Source organism: Neophocaena asiaeorientalis, unplaced genomic scaffold, assembly GCF_003031525.2.
Source record: "Neophocaena asiaeorientalis asiaeorientalis breed wild unplaced genomic scaffold, Neophocaena_asiaeorientalis_V1.1 scaffold78, whole genome shotgun sequence".
Lineage (NCBI taxonomy): Eukaryota > Metazoa > Chordata > Mammalia > Artiodactyla > Phocoenidae > Neophocaena > Neophocaena asiaeorientalis.
Window position 1 is genome coordinate 18,438,053 of NW_020175018.1, and position 17,806 is coordinate 18,455,858.

The 17,806-nt window shown below is 59.8% G+C and overlaps 2 protein-coding genes across 2 annotated transcripts; one reads left to right on the forward strand and one right to left on the reverse strand.

Annotated features, from left to right (window-relative positions):
* Positions 1 to 591: 591 nt before the first annotated feature.
* On the reverse strand, positions 592 to 8,270 carry LOC112411318 (A disintegrin and metalloproteinase with thrombospondin motifs 13-like). The gene is made up of 6 exons (XM_024762349.1): positions 7,633 to 8,270; positions 7,198 to 7,264; positions 3,394 to 3,569; positions 1,374 to 1,457; positions 977 to 1,101; positions 592 to 855 (listed from the first exon to the last, which is right to left on the reverse strand). Exons 1-6 carry the CDS (start codon positions 7,729 to 7,731, stop codon positions 705 to 707), a joined length of 702 nt encoding a protein of 233 aa, XP_024618117.1. The 5' UTR covers positions 7,732 to 8,270; the 3' UTR covers positions 592 to 704.
* A 489-nt stretch (positions 8,271 to 8,759) lies between these two features.
* On the forward strand, positions 8,760 to 17,626 carry REXO4 (RNA exonuclease 4). Its single transcript, XM_024762342.1, is given in 9 exon segments — positions 8,760 to 9,400; positions 9,403 to 9,584; positions 10,989 to 11,323; positions 12,743 to 12,880; positions 13,082 to 13,275; positions 14,465 to 14,553; positions 15,575 to 15,649; positions 16,174 to 16,248; positions 16,781 to 17,626. Coding segments are annotated over 9 exon segments (1,785 nt in total). The 5' UTR covers positions 8,760 to 8,883; the 3' UTR covers positions 16,961 to 17,626.
* Positions 17,627 to 17,806: the final 180 nt, after the last annotated feature.

The window sequence follows — 17,806 nt, forward strand, 5'->3', positions numbered from 1 at the left end:
AGACACCCACTTTTCACTTCAGGAGTCTCTGTACTCTGAATTTTTACAGCAAGCAGGTATATACTTTCATAATTAAAAGGCTAAAAATCAAAAAGGAAAGAAACCCTCCACTCCGGGTGAATAATAGGAGCACAGACTTGCCCGCAGAATGTATAGCAGTCGTATCAGGAAGAGTCTGGAAACAACCTAAATATCTAACAAGAGGGGATGAATTAAGTAAATTATGGTGCGTACGAAAAAACCAATATATGTTGTAAGAGAATGTTTGGGATACGTTGTTACATAAAAAAGCAGTTAACCAATATACAGCATAATCCCAAGTTTACAAATAAAATAGTGTGTGTGTGTGTGTGTGTGTGTGTGTGAAGAAAAGATGGATGTTTTCTCTAAGTGGTGGGATTTGGGATAATTTTTGCAGCCGGCTTTTTCTTTACCTGAATTTCCTACAAAAATTACTTTTTAGCTCCTAAGTTTGTTTTCCTTGTATTTTGAAAAAAAAATTTTTTTTTCTTTTAATCCTTCGGTAATGAAGAAATATCAGATTTCCCAGACCTTGCCCCCGCCCACCCTCCCTAGTCTGTTGGGGTCAAGAGTACAGGCTTCTCCAGCTGGCTCTTCTAGGGACCACTGCCAGCCATGACTTCCCCTCCTGGGGGCCCAGGTCACGTCCTTGTCCGGAGCTTGGGGACAGGGGTTGGGGCCTCTTACCTGTGCCCAATCTCATGGGCGATGGTGACCCCCAGATCGAAGCCAGTATCCTCAATGATAAGGCAGCTCCAGGAGGGGGAGCAGACGCCACCCAGCTGGGTGACCCCCCGAACCTGCCGGTTCCCATCAGGCAATTCCAGGTCAAACCTCAGGAGGACAGAACAGCTAGCTGGGCAGTGCTGAGGTGCCTGCCCACCGCCGGGCTACCTTTGCAGAGAGTGGGAGCAGCTCCCCGGCAGGCTAGAACGCCAGTGGGGAGCTCGGCTACCTGGTGATGTAGAGGACCAGGTCAGCATGGCCGGGGTCCGTGTCATCCTCAGGGTTGACCGTCCTGCTCCACTCACAGACGCTCAGCAGTGATGCGGTGATGTTGGCTGTGATATTCGGAGCATCCTGAGGGACCGGGAACAGAGCGCACATTCAGGGCATCCACCCCAAGCAGGGCGCGGGCCACTGCTGCCGCCTCAGTCCTCATAACAACCCTATTACTGTCCCATGTTACAGATGATGAGACTGGCGGTCAGCGGTGCCGCGTGCCAGGGCAGAGCCGGAATTCAGGTCCAGGCCCGGCTGGCGGGAAGCCCTGCCACCACCCCCACGGCTCTGTGCACATCTGCAGGCAGAAACCGGTTTCCCAGTGACTGGGCGTCCAGCTCAGCGCCTACCTCAGGCTGCGTCAGGATGACCGTCTTCACCAGGTGCACTCGGAACTGAGCTCCCAGGGATGGGTCCCTAAGCAGCTCTGACCCCTGTGGAAGGGCAGGCAGGAGAGGTGATACGTGTGTGTGGGCACTGCTGACTTCCAGGGGCCCGGGGCGGGGGTGGGGGTGGGGTTGCCTGGAGAGGATGCTTCATGAGCAGGGAGGGCACCCGAAATGCTAGTCCTTGGGCCTGGGAGCCGGCCGTAGAGACAGTCAGAAGGAAGGTTAGCCGACACAGAGACCCCGAAACAACGGGATGCGAGTAGCTGCCATTAGTCTAGAACGTTCCTTTCAAACACTGCTTCTCTTGGACTGGATTTTCCTTGTCCTTTCTCAAATGTCCACCTGCCTGAAACACCTCTCTCACCTCTGCTCGCTTCAACTGCTCATTTCCACGGGGCAGCCCGAGGGCCTCCTCCCCCACCGTGAGCCCTTTCCTGGGCACCCGGATGAGAAGGCTCCCCCCACCAGGCTCCCATCTCTCCCGGTACATCTGCCGAGAGCTGATTGTGGCCGACTTGCACTGCGGCTGCTCGCACCAGCTTGTCCTCTAAATGAGACGTGGCACCCAGGAGAGAGGACGTGGCGCCACCGGCCTCAGCTGACCTGAGTCTGAACCCAGGCTCTGCCCCTTCCTACCTGTACGCTCAGGATCCCATTTACTAACCTCAGGACCCCGGTTTCCTCACCTGTAAAATGGAGAGAAAGCCTTCCATGGTTGTTGGCAGACTTAGGAACAGTGCGGCTGGCGTGAAGTGGGTGCCCAGTCATGCCACTGGCCATTACCACGACTGGCACCATCTGGGCAGGAGCCAGGCTGCAATCTACCACCTGACCATCCCTGGCCCTCATAAAACATGTTGAATGACCACAGGGAGTGTGGTTCGAGTACCAAATTTCAGCATATTCGAGGTGGGGGGACCCCCAAAACTTGAAAACAGTAGCCTTCAAGTGACCTAGAGGGAATATTTTCCACCTCTGGAGTCGGCAGGTGGAAACCCAAGCAGGCTTGTCCTGGACTTGAGCCAGCTTTTCCAGGGGTCAGGCTGCATGGGTGTGGCCTCTGGGACCCAGACTCCCTCCGGGGAGCAAGGCCCAGAGACACATGGGAAAGGAGAGGTGTCGGAGGGCCTGGGGCTCTGAGATTGGGGGACCTTTTCCTTCTGTCCGGAATAGCTGGGCATACCTGAGGCCGGGGACAAGATGGTACTAAGGACCCCACGTTCTAGGATGGCTGCTTGCCCTCCAGGGCCAACTTACCAGGGGGGGCAATGCCGGCCCTGCCGCTGCCGGCGGTGATACTCATCTCCTGACGTTATGGAAACTTACCTGGCCGCCTTAGAACACGTTTGTGTGTGTTTCACATGTGAATGCGCTCGTGGTTGGGCACGGCCCGTCAGACTGAACGTGTCATCAGGTGCTGCAGTCACCTGTTTCTGTGCCGCCTCTTTTTCTCTGAGGTAATGGTTAGTGGGAGCTGTGCTTCCTGCCCCACCATTACCCCTAGAAGCCAAGTGAAGGGGAGGCCTGCGGACATGGGGGTACCCACAAGAAGGGCGCTGGGAGAGCCTGGTGTGGGGCAGCCAGGCTGGCTGCCGGGGCAGTGCTGGCCGACATGCCCACGGATCAAAGGGACGTCGGGGGAGAGGCCAGGCTTGAGGGTCCCCGGGCGAAGGGACCCAAGTAGCAAGAGGCTGGGGGTTGCACTCCCCAGTGGGGTAAGGGAGAAAGATCACGCCTCTCCCCACCCCAGGGCCCCGAGCCCCAAGTGTGACCCCAGCCTCAGGTTCATACTGAGCTCAGCCCCCCCAGACGAGACAGATCACTGACGCTCTGCACAAGCCCCGGGCGCAGGGCGCTGTGTCCAGAGGCTCCCGAGGACGGGCTGGTTGTGGTCTCTGAGGACAGCCACCGCCACCCCGGAACCCTGAGCCTCGCCGGGTCAGCGCCGCCCACAGAGCCCGCCGCCCACGCGAGCACTCACCATGTTGAGGTTGGTGAGCACGTAGCGCTCCGTGTCCTCCCGGTGAGCCTGGTGCACGTCGGGGCCCACGGCCACCAGCAGCTCCAGGTGCAGGAGGCTCCTGGCAGCCTGTCTCCGCAGGCGAGGGGCGGGAGGACGGCCTGGCGGGGCGGGGGGCAGGGCCGAGAGCCAGGGTCCTAGAGAGCAGGTGAGATGTGGCTTTGACCTCGTGGCCTCCATGGCCAGGCCCCTCCATCACCCCGCACTCCTGGGCTTGGGGATGCGCCACTCACTGTGGGGATTAGGGCGTGGACGGGCCCGACCCTCGCTTTCTCACAGGGCATGTGGGGAGCCAGAGAGGGCCCGTCTCCCGGCACAGGGAGACTGAGGGAGCGGTTCCTCTTTTTTGTTTTTTAATCACTAATTGGCTAAGCATTTGGTTCATTTATTTGTTTATATATTTATTGAAGCATAGTTGATTTACAGTGTTGTGTTAGTTTCAGGTGTACAGCAAAGTGATTCAGTTATACATATACGTATACGTCTATTCTTTTTCAGATTCTTTTCCCTTACAGGTTATTACAAAACGTTTTTTTTTTTTTTCCCCTCCATGCTGCACAGCTTGCGGGATTCTAGTTCCCCGCCCAGGGATCGACCCCGCACTGCGTGCGTTGGGAACGCACAGTCTGAACCACTGCACTGCCAGGGAAGTCCAAGGTTATTACAAAATCTTGAGTAGAGTTCCCCGTGCTATAGAGTAGGACCTTGTTGGTTATCTATTTTATATACGGTAGGGTGTATCTGTATATAAAACTCCTAATTTATCCTTCCCCCCTCCCCCTTTGGTAACCATAGCTAGTTTTCTATGTTGACTGAACAGTTCTGCCCTGGCCCTCCTGGAGCCAGCCTCTCAGCACCCCGGTTTCACGCCCTTGGACACCCACCAACTCATCTGGGGTAGCCTGGTCCTCCCAGCTCTTCGGGAGGAAACACTCTCAGAGGGTGAGAGGTCCCGAGCTCTCTCATGTCATTCACGTTGTGACCGTTAGAACTGACAGCTCGGCCAGCTTACAGGGGAGACGCGGCCGGGTCTCGGGAGGATGGCCGTCTCAGGTGGAGACGTTTCATTCCACCCCTCGGGCCCAGATCGCATTGGTGCCTGGGTATTCGGGGCAGCGCAAGGCCAGAAGACATCAGCTGCTGTGTGGCTTTTATGTCCTTCTGGCCACCCCAAAGCCCCACGCTGGGCGCATACTGGAGTAGGGGGTCACCCCGAGACGGCAAGAAAAGCCCAGGACCACACCCCGCTTGCAGCCGGGCGCAGCCTGGGGAAGGCATGAGCGGGCGTGCTGGCAGCAGAGCCGGCCCGATCCTGCCCCTGCCCTGGAGCCGTCCTGGAGGCCTGTGGCAGCCACTTCCCATCTTTGGGCCTCTGGATTCCCATCTGCAGCATCAGATCTGTCAGGAGCCACTGACCTCGGCCCGCCCAAGGCTCCACGGCGCACGTCTGTGAACACGCTTTGTAAACTGTGAATGGCTGTGCAGAGGCGGGAGGTCTACCTGCCCACCAAGCAGACGGCCTGGGGCCGCGGCTGGTGGCCACGTGTTCTCCTGGCCTGCCCCGTGAGCTGGGCACTCCCCTGCGTGCTAACGAAGGTGGCTGGTGGAGCTGGGCCCAGGCATCGGGAGAGCTGGTCCCTCCTGCAGAGCTGTCCTCGACGCAGCTCCGCCCTCCCTCTCCCAGGAGCTGTACCTGGAACCGTGGGTGCCCTGGGGGTGGGCCTGTGGAGCAGGTGGGGCTGGGCACCACCCCAGGGAGGCACCAGCTCCCGGTGCCACCTCCTCAATGGCTGGATATAGATCCTGTCTGCACCCACCAGGATGTCACCCTCCTGGAGGAGAGAGAGCTGCCTGGTGCATACAGCCCCATCCCCCATGCAGGGCCATCACAGCACCAGGCATGGACTTGCCCCCTCCAAGGGCTCCTGCCCAAGTCCAAGGTCCGAGAGCCCATCTGTGTGGAACAGCGGGGGAGCCACGCCCTCTGGGGGCTGCGCTCGCTGCCCACCACCTGCTGCCAGGCCCCCAGCCACGCTTCCAGTCCCCGTCACGCACAAGGCCTCCCGGCCCCAGTCTACAGGCCTGGTAAGGATCCCGGTGGGGCCCCACGTGGGCAAGAATGGAGGGGGTCTTGAGGGACCAGCTAGGCCTGCACTAATGAACAGTACTGCCTGTCACCAGATGGGCCCTGAGCACATCTGTTCCAACCCAGACTGGGCCTCCTGACCCCGGAATGGGGCGGGGAGGCGGGTGGTTATGAATATAAACGGCTCTGGCTCGTTCAGTGACGCATCGTGACAACACGTGACAATCCCCAAAGATACCCAAGAGGCCACTGCTGCTGCCTTCACCATTTCTTTCTTAATCTTTCTTTTCTTTTTTTTTTTTTTTTTGGCCTCGCAGCTTGTGGGATCTTAGTTCCCCGACTGGGGATCGAACCTGGGCCCCCATAGTGAAAGCACCGGGTCCTAACCACTGGACCACCTGGGAAGTCCCATCAGTGACGACGCTGACGTCCAGGGAGTGCCTGGCCCAAGGTCGCCTGTACTAAGGCGCAGAGCTGGAGTCTGAGCTCAGAGGTCTGACTGCAAAGCCCACCCTCTCTCCGTTCCCTGTTCCCTGGGCTTGCCGCCTGCCAGCTGGGTGGCCTTGGGAAACTCAGCTGGCTTTTCTGAGCCTCGAGGAACAGGCCCCAATGGCGTCAGAGTCTGGCTAAGTGGTGTTGCGCTCACGTTTGGCTGTGCAGCGGGGGCTCGGAGGCATCTCTGCCCCACTGGGGTCCCCACGGCACAACCTCCCCCTGCTGCCGGCCTGGGCGCCCACTCACCACACAGCCCAAGCAGAAGGTGAGCCTGGACGCTGCGCCTGGGGGCAGCACGGCAAGGCCTCCCGTGAGGCAGGGGTAGGGGGCCCCCAGCAGCCGGAGGGAGGCATTGACCACACGCTCGCTGGTGAAGGAGGTGGTGAGGAGGCCCAGAAAAGCCGTCCCAGGGCTGCCAGGGAGCAGCGTGGGGCCCTGCAGGGCAGCCCCCCGCGCCCGTCCTTGGCCTCATGCTCGGGCTCACAGACACAGGTGAGCGGGGCCACGTCGAATCGGGGCGCTGCGGGAGATAGGAGGCCCCTCACTCCCCCCGCTCGGCCCTCCAGCACAGCTCCCCCTGCCCGCAGCGCGACCCCAGCCATCGCTCAGCGTGCATCTGGCCCCGACCACAGAGGAGGCAGGCACGAGTGGGACACCCCTAATTCCCTCTGCTCTGACCACTGGCCTACCCTGCCTCTGGTCCCCACCTGCCTTTGGATCACCAATGGCCCTACTTGGAAAGGGGGCTGGCACCATGGAGAAGTCCACAGACACGGTCCACGAGCGACAGGAAAAGGCTTTGGCTGGAGCTTGACCCAGCGCCCTTCTTGTGTCTCACAGAAAAGATAAATGTGTTTACATCCTGGCCAGAAACTGCAAGAGTTCCTGACAGGCAGTCAGCCCAAAGGGAGGCCCAGGGGCGGAAGAGACCAGCTAATTAGTGCCCGTTCCCTTGAGATACTGAGCAGAAGCCCAGGGTCACAACCCCAGCCCGGCCCAGGACACCCAGACCAGTTTTTATCGACTTGGCAGGAAGTAACAGAACTAATTAACGGGGTGACAGCAGCAGCTCTGACTTCCTCTCAGCTGAGCCACTGAAAAGCCAAGGTCCCTGACCCAAGGGTGAGATGCCCCCTGCAGGCTCTGAGAAACTCCCCTTGCAAGGAAGACGCCAGGACAAGTACCTTCGGAGGCAACGTCAGGGCCAAAGTAAGCGGTCACTTCCTCTGGCTCCAAAGCCTGAAGAAACTGCTGTGGGAGAAAGGATGAGTGAGGGAAGATGAGGGAGAAGGAGGTGTGGGGGAGAGGAGCAGGCGGGGGTGGGTAGGGGGGAGAAGGGGCCCAGGATGGAGAGGGGGCCCAGGATGGAGAGGGGGCAAGCCACTCACACCGCCTAGCCGGGTCTGCCCCTCAACAGGTGGGTGGACAGTACCGAGGCCAACTCCCTCTCCAGTGAGCCCACTTCAGCCCCTGAACCCCAAGTTCGGATTTCCTCCCACTTGGCCCAAGGGCTGTCGGGCAGCCGCTTCTCCCCCAGGGACCCGCCCTCAGCACCCAGCGGAGCCCAGATTCCCAGCTCTCGGGGCTCCCCCAGCACCGCAGCCCTCGGATCCACCCACCTGCCGGAAATCAGGGAGTCCCCAGCAGCCCAGGAGGACGAGGGGCACAGAGATGAGAATTGCCCGCACACATCTCCCCTGGAGGCGAAGCTCACTCATCCTCCCAGGAAGGGAGAGCGACTGCAATCTGGCCGGCGTGGAATGCGACAGACCCGCTGGGCTGGATGATGAGGCTGTGTTTACTCGTGAGCGCTTCCTCCCAGGGCAGGGGCCGAGGGGCTGGGCGGCCTGCAGGCTCCTCCCGCCTCCGCCCGGCCTTGGGCTGGGCTGGGCCTTGGCTCAGAGCACAGCCACCGGTCCTGCGCCTGAGAGCACAGAGCGGGGGTGGGATTCATCTCCCATCTGTGTGACTGTGGCTCCCGGCTGGCTGAGGCACCATCACACCTTCTTCCTATGGACACCTTGCTTTCCATGACCTGTTCCCGCTCTCCTGTCCTCATTCCCTCCCTCTCAGCTATTGCCTGCTCTGTGCCTGCAGCCAACGGCTGCCCACAGAACCGGGACGGTGGCACCAGCCCTCTGCCTGCCTCCCCAGCCATCCCCACACTGCTCACAGACCTTCAGCCACCGCCCCCCCCGCCAGCCTGCTTTCCGTTCCTCAAATACACCCAGTGCTTTGCTGCTCTAGTTTCAGCTCAAATGTCACCTCCCTCGTGGCACCATCTAAGTGGCCCCCCAGGGAAAGGTGTCACATTCAGAAAATAAAAATTAGGACAGCAGCGAAACTTGAATTTCAGGTAAACAATGAATTTTTTTTTTTTTTTGGTGTTAAGTATGCCCCGCAAATTGCAGCTAATATATGGGACATTTTTATACTCAAAATTATTCTTTATCTGAAATTCCTATTTCTCTGGGCGTCCTGCATTTTGTTGGGTAGCCTTACTCCTCCTCAAGTCCGTACCACGGTATCTCACTTCATCATTTTCGTTGCAATTTCTACTATCCACAATTGTTGATTTAGCATTTGTGTTTCCCTGAAGGCCCCCACGCACGTACAGAGCCTGGGATGGAAGCTTTGGGGAAGTGGAGGCCTCACCTGTGTCGCTGATCCAGGTATTGCCAGAGCCAAGGCATGGTGCGCAAGTGACTCGTTATCGTTGTTGTCACACAAAATCATACAATTCAACACTCGTTACAGAGCTTATTATTGTTATCGGATGCTGCTGAACTACGGCCCTGGGAAAGCAGGCTGTGCGACCTGGGCTGCTCCCTCCCGTCCCTGGGCCTCAATTTCCCCGCCGCGTAGGGAAGATGGGCCGGGCTCGGACCCCGGGGCGGGAGACAGCTGCCCGGGGTACCTGTGAGTCCGCTCCGCACCCGCCGCTCCCAGGCCCGGCCGTCCAGCGCCCCCTGGCGGCCGCCTGCCCCGCCCTCCACCGGCCGGGCCTCGGTGTTACACCGACGGCGGCCCCCCCCAGTTCCCTTCCGGCGCTCACGTTTCTCGGCCCCAGGCCGGCCCTCGGGGAGATCCCGGGCTTACCCCAACCGGATCCTGTGTCGCTGACCGCGGACGCCGCTTGTCGGGGTGGCAGCCCTTTTCCTTGGGGGCCAAAGAGCCCCGCCCTGCTCCCGGCCGCGCGGTACCAGAGGCGAAGGCCCGGTTTCCAGCCGGTCGGCGAGAGAAGGGCACTTCCAGGGATCGGCGCTCACGTGTGGAGACTCGCGCGGGGCGGCTTCCGGGGTCCCGCGCGCCGCTGTCTCCGCGGCCGGCGAATTGGGGTCCGGCGGGACCTGTGCTCGGCGGGCAGAGCTCGGCTCCGGGGCCGCGGCGGACGCCTGAGCCCGAGCTCGTCAAGAAGCCGAATCGGAAGAAAAACAGGAAGAAAAGATTTTGGAAGAACAAAGCGCGAGAAGCAGAAAGAAAGCCGGGAAACGGCCCCGGCGTGGTCGTGGTGCGACCTCCAAAGGCACCGGAGGACTTTTCCCAAAACTGGAAGGCGCTGCAGGAGGAGGTAAGGCCGCGGGGGCCCCGCGGATGGAAAAACGGAGAAGGGCTCGTGGGGTCCAAGGGAGCGCAGATTGGCGTGAACGCTGTGGACAGAGCGGTTCACAGAGAGGTGGCCTGTTGAGGGCGGCAGCGAGCTCGCAGGCCAGTGAATGGCAGGGACTTGATGTAAAGGATTTTGGTAACATCCTGGACCTTTAATAGGTGAGAGTTGACAACAACTGCCGCCGGCTGCTGAGCTCTTAAAATGTGCAGACGCTGCCGGCTGAGTTACTTGTGTTCTTATTTAACCAGCCCTGAGATAGAGTCCTTAATCATCTCCACTTTACAGACGAGGAAATGGGCCGGAAAGGTTACGTAAGGTGTCCAGGTTTGCAGCCGGTTCAGCAGATCCAGGAGTCAGACGCCCAAGTCCCTGCTCGTAATGCCGTGTTGTACCTACTGCCTTTCTCGGAATCAGTGGCCCAAACTTACCTACAGGTTACGGGTTACTGTCTCCTAAATGCTGTTTGCTGTGCTTCACTCATAAATTCTCTCCAGTTCCGTTGAGTTGGCTGCTGTTGTCATCGCTGTTTTCTAGACGAGGCAGAGAGTTTAAGGAACTTGACTCAAGGTCGCATAGCTAGCTAGCAGATGGCAGACGGGGGTGCACATTCACACCGTGGGGCGTGACCTTCAAAGTCTCTTCTAGTTCCTGAAATCGGTTACGGAGGGAGCCTCAGAGTGAGAGCGGGAGCGTAAGAGCTTCTGAGCTTCCTAACACAGCCGGGCACCTTAGGGCAGAGTCCAAAGCATTCTCCTGTCTTGACACACGGGCCGATGAAATTTTCCCTCCGGCAACCCCCGGGTGCTCTGACTTCTTGAGCTGTAACTTTATCTCTTTCTCTCAAGAAAGTAAAGCAAAACTAAGCAAACAGAGGGATATTTATTATGGAAAAAACTTTGTGTTTTCTCCAGTTCACACAAGAAAGTATTTTTTCTCTAAACATTATGGGAACAGGTAAGTAGAAACCCGCCTGATCACTCAGCTGGTTGCCACGTAGCAGGGTCTTAACCGTGTTGAGAATGGCCACACCGGGGACTTGCACGCAAGAGGAGGTTGGGCTGGGAGACCTCAGCCCTCCGTGTAGGAGAGCAGGGGTGCGGCTGCCAGCCCTTTTTCAGCCTCTTTTTGTTGGACACACTCCTCTCTTCCTGAGACCCTCACAGCAGTAGCAAACCTAGAAAGTGGCTGCCATGCACCAGCTTGTTGGCTTGAGCTGTGAAGGAATTAACTCTAAATGTGGAAACAGGTTGCTTTTACACACACGCACACACACACACACACACACACACACGTGTAAGCCTTCTTAACGCTTTGTGCATGTTTTCCAAATTAAAATGTTTCGTGTTTTATTTTGGGTTCCGTTAGTTGCTGAAACAAAAATCACAGGCCCCGGAAGAGGCTCTTGTTCTCTCTCAGACGGATTCCAAAAAGCAGCCCCAAGGTGTCCAACAAAACAGGAAAGTGATCTCAGATAAAGCAAAGAGAGATGAGATGGGGACAGAAAACACAGACCCCAAGGCCACACGGGGCTCTGTGCCCTCAGGATGTCTGACGAACAGGAAGATCCGGGCACAGCGCAATGAGAAAGGAGCGAAGAAAAGGACCAATGATGACATTTCCCCGAAACGAGGAGAAGTCAGACATAAGAAGTGGAAAGCTGAGGAGGTGACCGCCACCTTGCCTCCAGCCCCGCCCACCGAGTAAGTACCACCCCCCCGGGCCAGCGCAGCTGTGATGACCGTCTTGGCCTAATCGGCCTCCTGGCCGAGAGCCGGGTCACAGCGACTAAGGCCTGTCTCCTTAAGGAGGCCGAGGCTGCTGGCCCCTCCGTCACCTTACCCTGGTGCTGTCGGTTTCTTTGTTGACTATTTGTCTCCCCTGGAATGTGGGCACGAGGGAGACAGCCTGTTTCATAGCTGCTTTGTCTCTGGGGCCTAGAACAGGGCTTGGCACGTGGGAGGCCCCAGGGAAGGGTCTGTGGAATGAGTGAACGCCAAAGCCACAGACACCCGAGCGTGAAGCCGATGGCCACGTCTTGCTAGCTGGGTGGTGTGGGGCAGGTTCCCCACGTGCCCGGAGCCTCAGCTGCTCGCCCGCGGCAGGTCCGCGAGGTGCAGCGTGCCCACCCAGTGCCCGGTCAGCAGACCTTGTGGTGTCACCCACCCGGGGAGGAGCAGAAGTCAGTGGCTGCCTCTGAATGGCTCAGCCAGGAGCGGCGTGATGGGAAGTCAGCCTGGATGTGTGTTGCCTGGGGTTGAGGACGCCATCGCTGAAGGTTTCAGGAAGGAACAGTTTGAGTGCCTGCCGCGAGTCACTGCCCCAGGCACGCTTTCTGGAAACAGCAGTCACGACAGGTCCCTCTGTCTCGAGGGCGACAGACGATGCACGGAAATTATTTCAGTAATTCCTTCAATGTGGTTGGGATACATCCCACGAGGCAGAAGCCTGTGGGGGCAGATGGCCAGGGGGGCGCGTCCGGTCAGTGAGCTCAGGAGGCCGTCTCTAAAGAAACGACATGGACGCTGAGCCCGAAAGACGCAGTCACGAGCCACCGCTACCCATCCCTGCCCAGCTGCAGTCCATGTCTGCAGGGCTCGGCCCAGGGACCTGGTGGTGGGGCTCTTTGTCTATGTTCTGCACTCATCGTGTTTCTCTGAGGTTCTTAAATGTTTCATAACTGAACCGTTAGTTTTGTAATTGAGAAGAAAATGTTAGCAGCCGGTACACCTGACTGGGGGTGGGGGCGTGTTTTTGTTTTATGTTCTTTCTGTTGCTCTGTAGTTCCTAAGTTTCAGCTAATGAGTGTTTTTTGTTTTTTAATTTATTTTTTGGCTGCGCCCGGGCTTGCTTGCAGCATGCGAGATCTTTCGTTGCGGCATGCATGTGGGATCTAGTTCCCCGACCAGGGATCGAACCCAGGGCCCCTGCGTTGGGAGTGCGGAGTCTTACCCACTGTGCCACCAGGGAAGTCCCTAATGAGTAATTAAAAAGGAAAGCGCCAGGATGATCACAGTAGCCAGAGCGGTGGGCTGGCGGCCAGGCACTTGGGGCCGGGCTGCCCTAAGAGCAGACCCCGCTCGCCTGCCCGCGCTCAGCCTGTTCTCCCCTCTGCCTTTTAGAGAAGACATCTGGTTTGACGACGTCGACCCAGCGGACATCGAAGCAGCTATCGGCCCGGAGGCAGCCAGGATAGCACGGAAGCGGCTGGGTCAGAGTGAGAGCACCATCACGCTGGTGAAGGAGCGGGCCTTCAGCGGGTACGCGGGGCACGTGGGGCAGGGCCCCGGGGGGGCGGGGCCGGGGGTCTTCAGGAAGGGCCCGCTTCCCTCTCCTCCCGTTGAGTTGGGCAGGCGCTTCTCGGCGTCCGGCTGACACCCGTCCTTGTCCCATAACTGAGCGGTGGTGCCAGTTCCTGGGTCCCGCGAGTGGATTAAACTGGAGCCTTGGTTCCCCTCCAGCCTGACTAAAGCCTTAGCCGTGGACTGTGAGATGGTGGGCGTGGGCCCCAAGGGGGAAGAGAGCATCGTGGCCCGCGTGTCCCTGGTGAACCAGTACGGGAAGTGTGTTTATGACAAGTACGTGAAGCCAGCCCAGCCAGTGACTGACTACAGGACGGCGGTCAGCGGGATCCGGCCCGACGACCTGGCGCAGGGTGGGTCGCCTCAGCGCGGGCACGCGGGCGGGGGCGGCTGGAGCGCTTCCGTGTCTCCCTGCGGCCCTTTCTGCTGCAGGCGCGGGCGCAGCGAGAGCCCGGCGGTCTTCCTCCCTCCTGGGCAGGTGGGCTCAGAGGCTCCCACGGCCGCTTGCGTCGGCCTCGCTGCCTGTTGGCCACCCGACCTGAAGACCGGGACAGCGTTCCTGGACGGAGAGAGGCTGCTGTGGGGTGGGGAAGGGGTGGGGAGGCGGGACAGGCTGGAGGGGCTCCGAGGCCTACGCGAGGATTCGGAAGCCGTGGCGAGGCCGTGAGCGGCGCGGGGCCCGGTCTGGCGCAGGTCCCCTCGGGGGGCCTCGGCGCTGGGCATAGGCTGGGGCGGGGCGCGGGGGTGGAGGAGTGAGCCTGTCCTCTGTGCCCTTGGTCAGGGAGGTGGCTGTACAAGGCAACGAGCCGTGGCCCAGCTCGGGACACAGCCTGGACGCTGAGCCCGTAGGGTTTGCCGATGGACAGGCTGTCGGGGGAGGGCAGAGAGGCACCCAGGGGGCCCCAGATTTGGGGCCTGGGGAGATCCTGGGAGCAGGGGCTTGAGGCGGCGGCTCTGTCGTCCTCTGGCTGCGTGCTCTCTGCTCTCCGCACCTCTCAGGTTCCCTGGAGCACAGCCCCTGAGATGGCCCGGCCGCTCGTCAGCCCCAGGGCCTGACCACATCTCCATCCGGGCTCTGCCAGTCCTGCTAGGGTCGCGGGCGGGCAGAGGCGCGGGGCCCAAGCGCGGTTGCTACAGCCCTTCCCTTTGGGCGTTAGGGGAGGGCGTAGCCCCAAGGGGTCCGCTCCGAAAAAGTGAGCAGAGCTGCCTCCGGAGCCCAGGGTCTAGAGCCGGGCTTCTCACCATCTGTGGCGAGGGCCACCCCCGCCTGGTTTTCGTCTCCGGTTGGAAAGACATCAAACACATGCCCTGGCTTCTTACTGTTAGATTCGGCTGTCAGAATCACCCTGGCAGGGGGCTGTGAGTGTGCTCCCCCTGCTTCTCCCCGGTGGGGGTGCTGGGACGGCCCCTCGGCCTTGGCATCGCCCTCCTGCGCAGAGAGACCCGCCTGCCGTCCTCGGAGGTCTAACCTGCGGGAGCCTGTCGCTCGGCACGGTAGTGATGGACGTGTCGCTAAAATCCGCTGCTTTGTTTTGTTTCCAGGAGAAGCATTTGAAGTCGTTCAGAAGGAGGTGGCAGACCTGCTGAAGGGCCGGATCCTAGTCGGACACGCCCTGCACAACGACCTGAAGGTGCCGGCTCAGGCGCCTCTTACGTGACGCGTGTCCAGGGTCGTCGCACTCTCTCCGTGACTTGGGTGATGCGCCCACCGTGTCAGCTCGGGGGAGCGGGTCCCTGCACACCCTCGCAGGCAGAGCCGGGCGCTGTCTCTGCCACCCTCACCCGCCCGATGGGCCACCACCCCTCTCAGGGCAGAGCCCCTCCCGTCGGGGAGCATCCCCGGCGCCCATTCCTCGGAGCCACTGGGCACTCCCCGCGTCACAGGCAGGCCCATGGCGGCCAGCACAGCGGGCGGCAGGCAGGCTCGGAGGGTCCCCTTCCCGTGCCCCAGAGAGTGGGGCTCAGCCTCAGCCCCTTAGGGTCTCTGCTGTGGGCAGAGCTGACCCACCTGTTGGGACAAGAAGCTCGGGGCGTGCCGTTGTGGGAGACTGTCCTTCCTGGGCCTGCAGCTTTTCAAACGGTGTTTCCTGGAAGCTTGGCAGCCTCCGATGTTTCAGGGACCCATAGAAATGGGTCTTAAATGTCTTTTAAAAGTAAATTTTGAGGGAATTCCCTGGCAGTCTAGTGTTTAGGACTTGGCGCTTTCACTGCCAGGGCCTGGGCTCAATCCCCGGTCGGGAGCTAAGATCCCACAAGGCGCGCAGTGCGGCCGAAAAAGAAAGAAAGTAGAACTTGAACTGTTAAAAACCAACAAGTCCTCTGTCCACGGAGACGCGTTTTGTCATAAACGTTCTCACTTCAAGAGGCCCCAGTATCTCGTGCTCCCTCCCCGCGCCCTCCCCACGCAGACTCGCGTTTCAGCCGCTTGCTGACTCCTTGGTGACTGAGTCTCCAGCTTCCCCGGGTTCAAGGCTGTTGTCATGCCCATGGTCCTTCCATCACTTTTCCCATGGTGATCTTCCCTCAGAAGTTCAGGCTCGTGTCAGTGCTCGTCTTATTTGTGTCTGCACGTGTGTCACGTGTTGGAGTTTGGTAGAAGGGGTCTACTGCTGCAGATGGACAACAAAACGCCCGTCCTGTTTTCTCCTCCAGGCGTTGTTTCTTGGTCACCCGAAGAAGAAGATCCGGGACACTCAGAAGTACAAGCCTTTCCGGAGCCAAGTGAAGGTACTTGGAACCGCACGGCCCCACACAGCGTAGTTCAGTTTCTCGGTTCACGTGATTGTCGGTTCTGGTCCCTGAAGGCTGTCTTACTGATGAAAGGTGTTGGGTTTCATTTGGTTTTTCCTTTTAACCTTTAAAACTAAAAGGAAACTTAGAAGAGAAAGAGTCCTGCCAAATGCCAACTTTAAAGTTAGTGTCGCTGAGGACGGGTGAGTTCCACTCTCTGATCTCTGTGATTAGACCCCCGACTGTGGGCAAGAAGCCGCCATCGTGTCTATTCCAGAGGCAGAGCTGCCCTTGAAATGAGCAGGGCGGCCTGAGGCCGGAAGGCAGAGATGCAGAGTCCTTTCATGGTCCTCCTCTGTGGGCTGACCGGGTGTCACCAGCCCGCAGGGCCGCGGGCACTTCCGGTGGGAGGGACACTGAAGGTCACTTGGGTCGGGGCTCAGCGGGCAACTCCCCTGCCCAGGCAGGGCCTACAGAGGCCCCACCCGAGCGTGGCTGTTCGCTGCCCTCTCCCCTGGCAGAGTGGACGGCCGTCTCTGAAGCTGCTTGCGGAGAGAGTCCTGGGGATCCGGGTGCAGCAGGCGGAGCACTGCTCGGTGAGTGTGTCCCGGGTGACAGGCCTCGGGATTGGGGGCTGTGCCGGGCCTCGTGCGCGAGGCGAAGGGTCAGCTGAAGACAAACACAGTGGGCCCTGGGCGGCTTCTGTCTTAGGAGGCTCCTGGTCCGTGATAAATGACGTGGTGCAGCAGGCCTGCGGAGTGTCGGTTAAATTCTAAACGGTTACGTTTAACTAACACTTCACACCAAAAAGCTACTAGTGTACTGTAGTCGGAGACAAAGGCCCCAGTCTGGATTGCAGGCCCTCTAGGACCGCGCGCGAGCCCGCTGGCCCGCAGAGCCCAGCCGTTGGGCTCTTGTGCCCCAGCATCAAGTTCAGGGCCTGCCGTCCCCCACCCCGTCTCCTTCCTAATTCTGTGGTGTCTGGAGCACCCACGAGGCAGCACGTTCATCCCTTCGCTTTGGGTCCCTCCCTCCCATGAACTGGGGCGCGGAAGCACGGTGAGGGCCGTGGTGCTGGACCACTGCTCTCGTCAGTTTTCTCCTTCACTTGTCCGTGTCTGATGCCAGGACTCGGGAACTGTGGGATGGACAGGCATGTATGTGGCCCAGCGGGACAGTCATGGTGATGCTGCGTGTCCCCCAGATTCAAGATGCGCAGGCAGCGATGAGGCTGTACGTCCTGGTGAAGAAGGAGTGGGAGAGCATCGCCCGAGACAGGCGGCCCCCGGCCTCCAATGCCCACGGTAACGACGCTTAGCAGGAGCCCCATCCTGTACCACGCTCGCGGGCAGCTGTGACCAAGCCGCCGGACAGATGGAGTCCCCCCCGGAGCAGTGACCCTGTGGGAAGGTTTCAGAATCACGGCAGCAGTGGGCAGAACGTCTCCTGTCTGGTTGTGGCGTCTGAGACTCATCCCCGCACGTGGGACGGGAGGAGGGGCTGTCCCTGGGGATTCCCCGGGTCCCAGGACCGGAAGCGCCTAGTTGTCCCCAGGTGTGTGGCACCTGCCTCCGAGGAGGCCCCTTTCCCTCGTTGCCTCGGCCAACGGAAAGGAAAGAACTCCGCGGACTCGAGCCTGGACCGCGCGGCTGTGGGTAGCCCACGGCAGCCTCGTCGAGGGGTTTTCAGCGGTTCCTTTCTCACCCACCGCACACAAGTTTAAACTGCAGGTCGGGGCCCACGGCCGGCGTGGGGAGCTCGGGCTGCCCAGCGCGGTGGCAACGGTTCTCCCCAGAGGTGGGCGGCTCCCCGACTAGGATGGACGTCCTGACCACGGGCGGCCCGCAGCCCTCTCCCCCTGGCCCGGGCGCGGGGGGCTTTCTGAGCTCAGGTGCAGCCGGTTGCAGTGAGTGGAGCGTTTAGCACCAGGCTATACTGAGCCCCTGCTAGCCGTACAAAAAGTCTGAACCCACAGAGGATGTTGTGTGATGTAAACGCAGGTTTTTACTTGAGCTGGAGCTTGTGAAGGCTCAGTGTCTGAGGGGACTGCCGTGTCCCCCTGCTGGTCCTGGGTGACACCTCTCCGTGACCCCCACCCCTAAGGAGACGCCCTGTGGCAGTGGGCGCCCCGTCAGGTACAGCCTCCCCGGGCGG

Bases quoted from the DNA above. Each gene is read 5' to 3' on its own strand.
- LOC112411318 (XM_024762349.1), bottom strand. From the start codon at position 7,731: ATGAGTGAGCTTCGCCTCCAGGGGAGATGTGTGCGGGCAATTCTCATC. The intron at 7,265-7,632 runs GTGGGTGGATCC...TTTCTCCCACAG, and splicing joins GACTCCCTGATTTCCGGCAG to CAGTTTCTTCAGGCTTTGGA. The intron at 3,570-7,197 runs GTACTTGTCCTG...CCTGCTCTCTAG, and splicing joins CCCTGACGTTGCCTCCGAAG to GACCCTGGCTCTCGGCCCTG.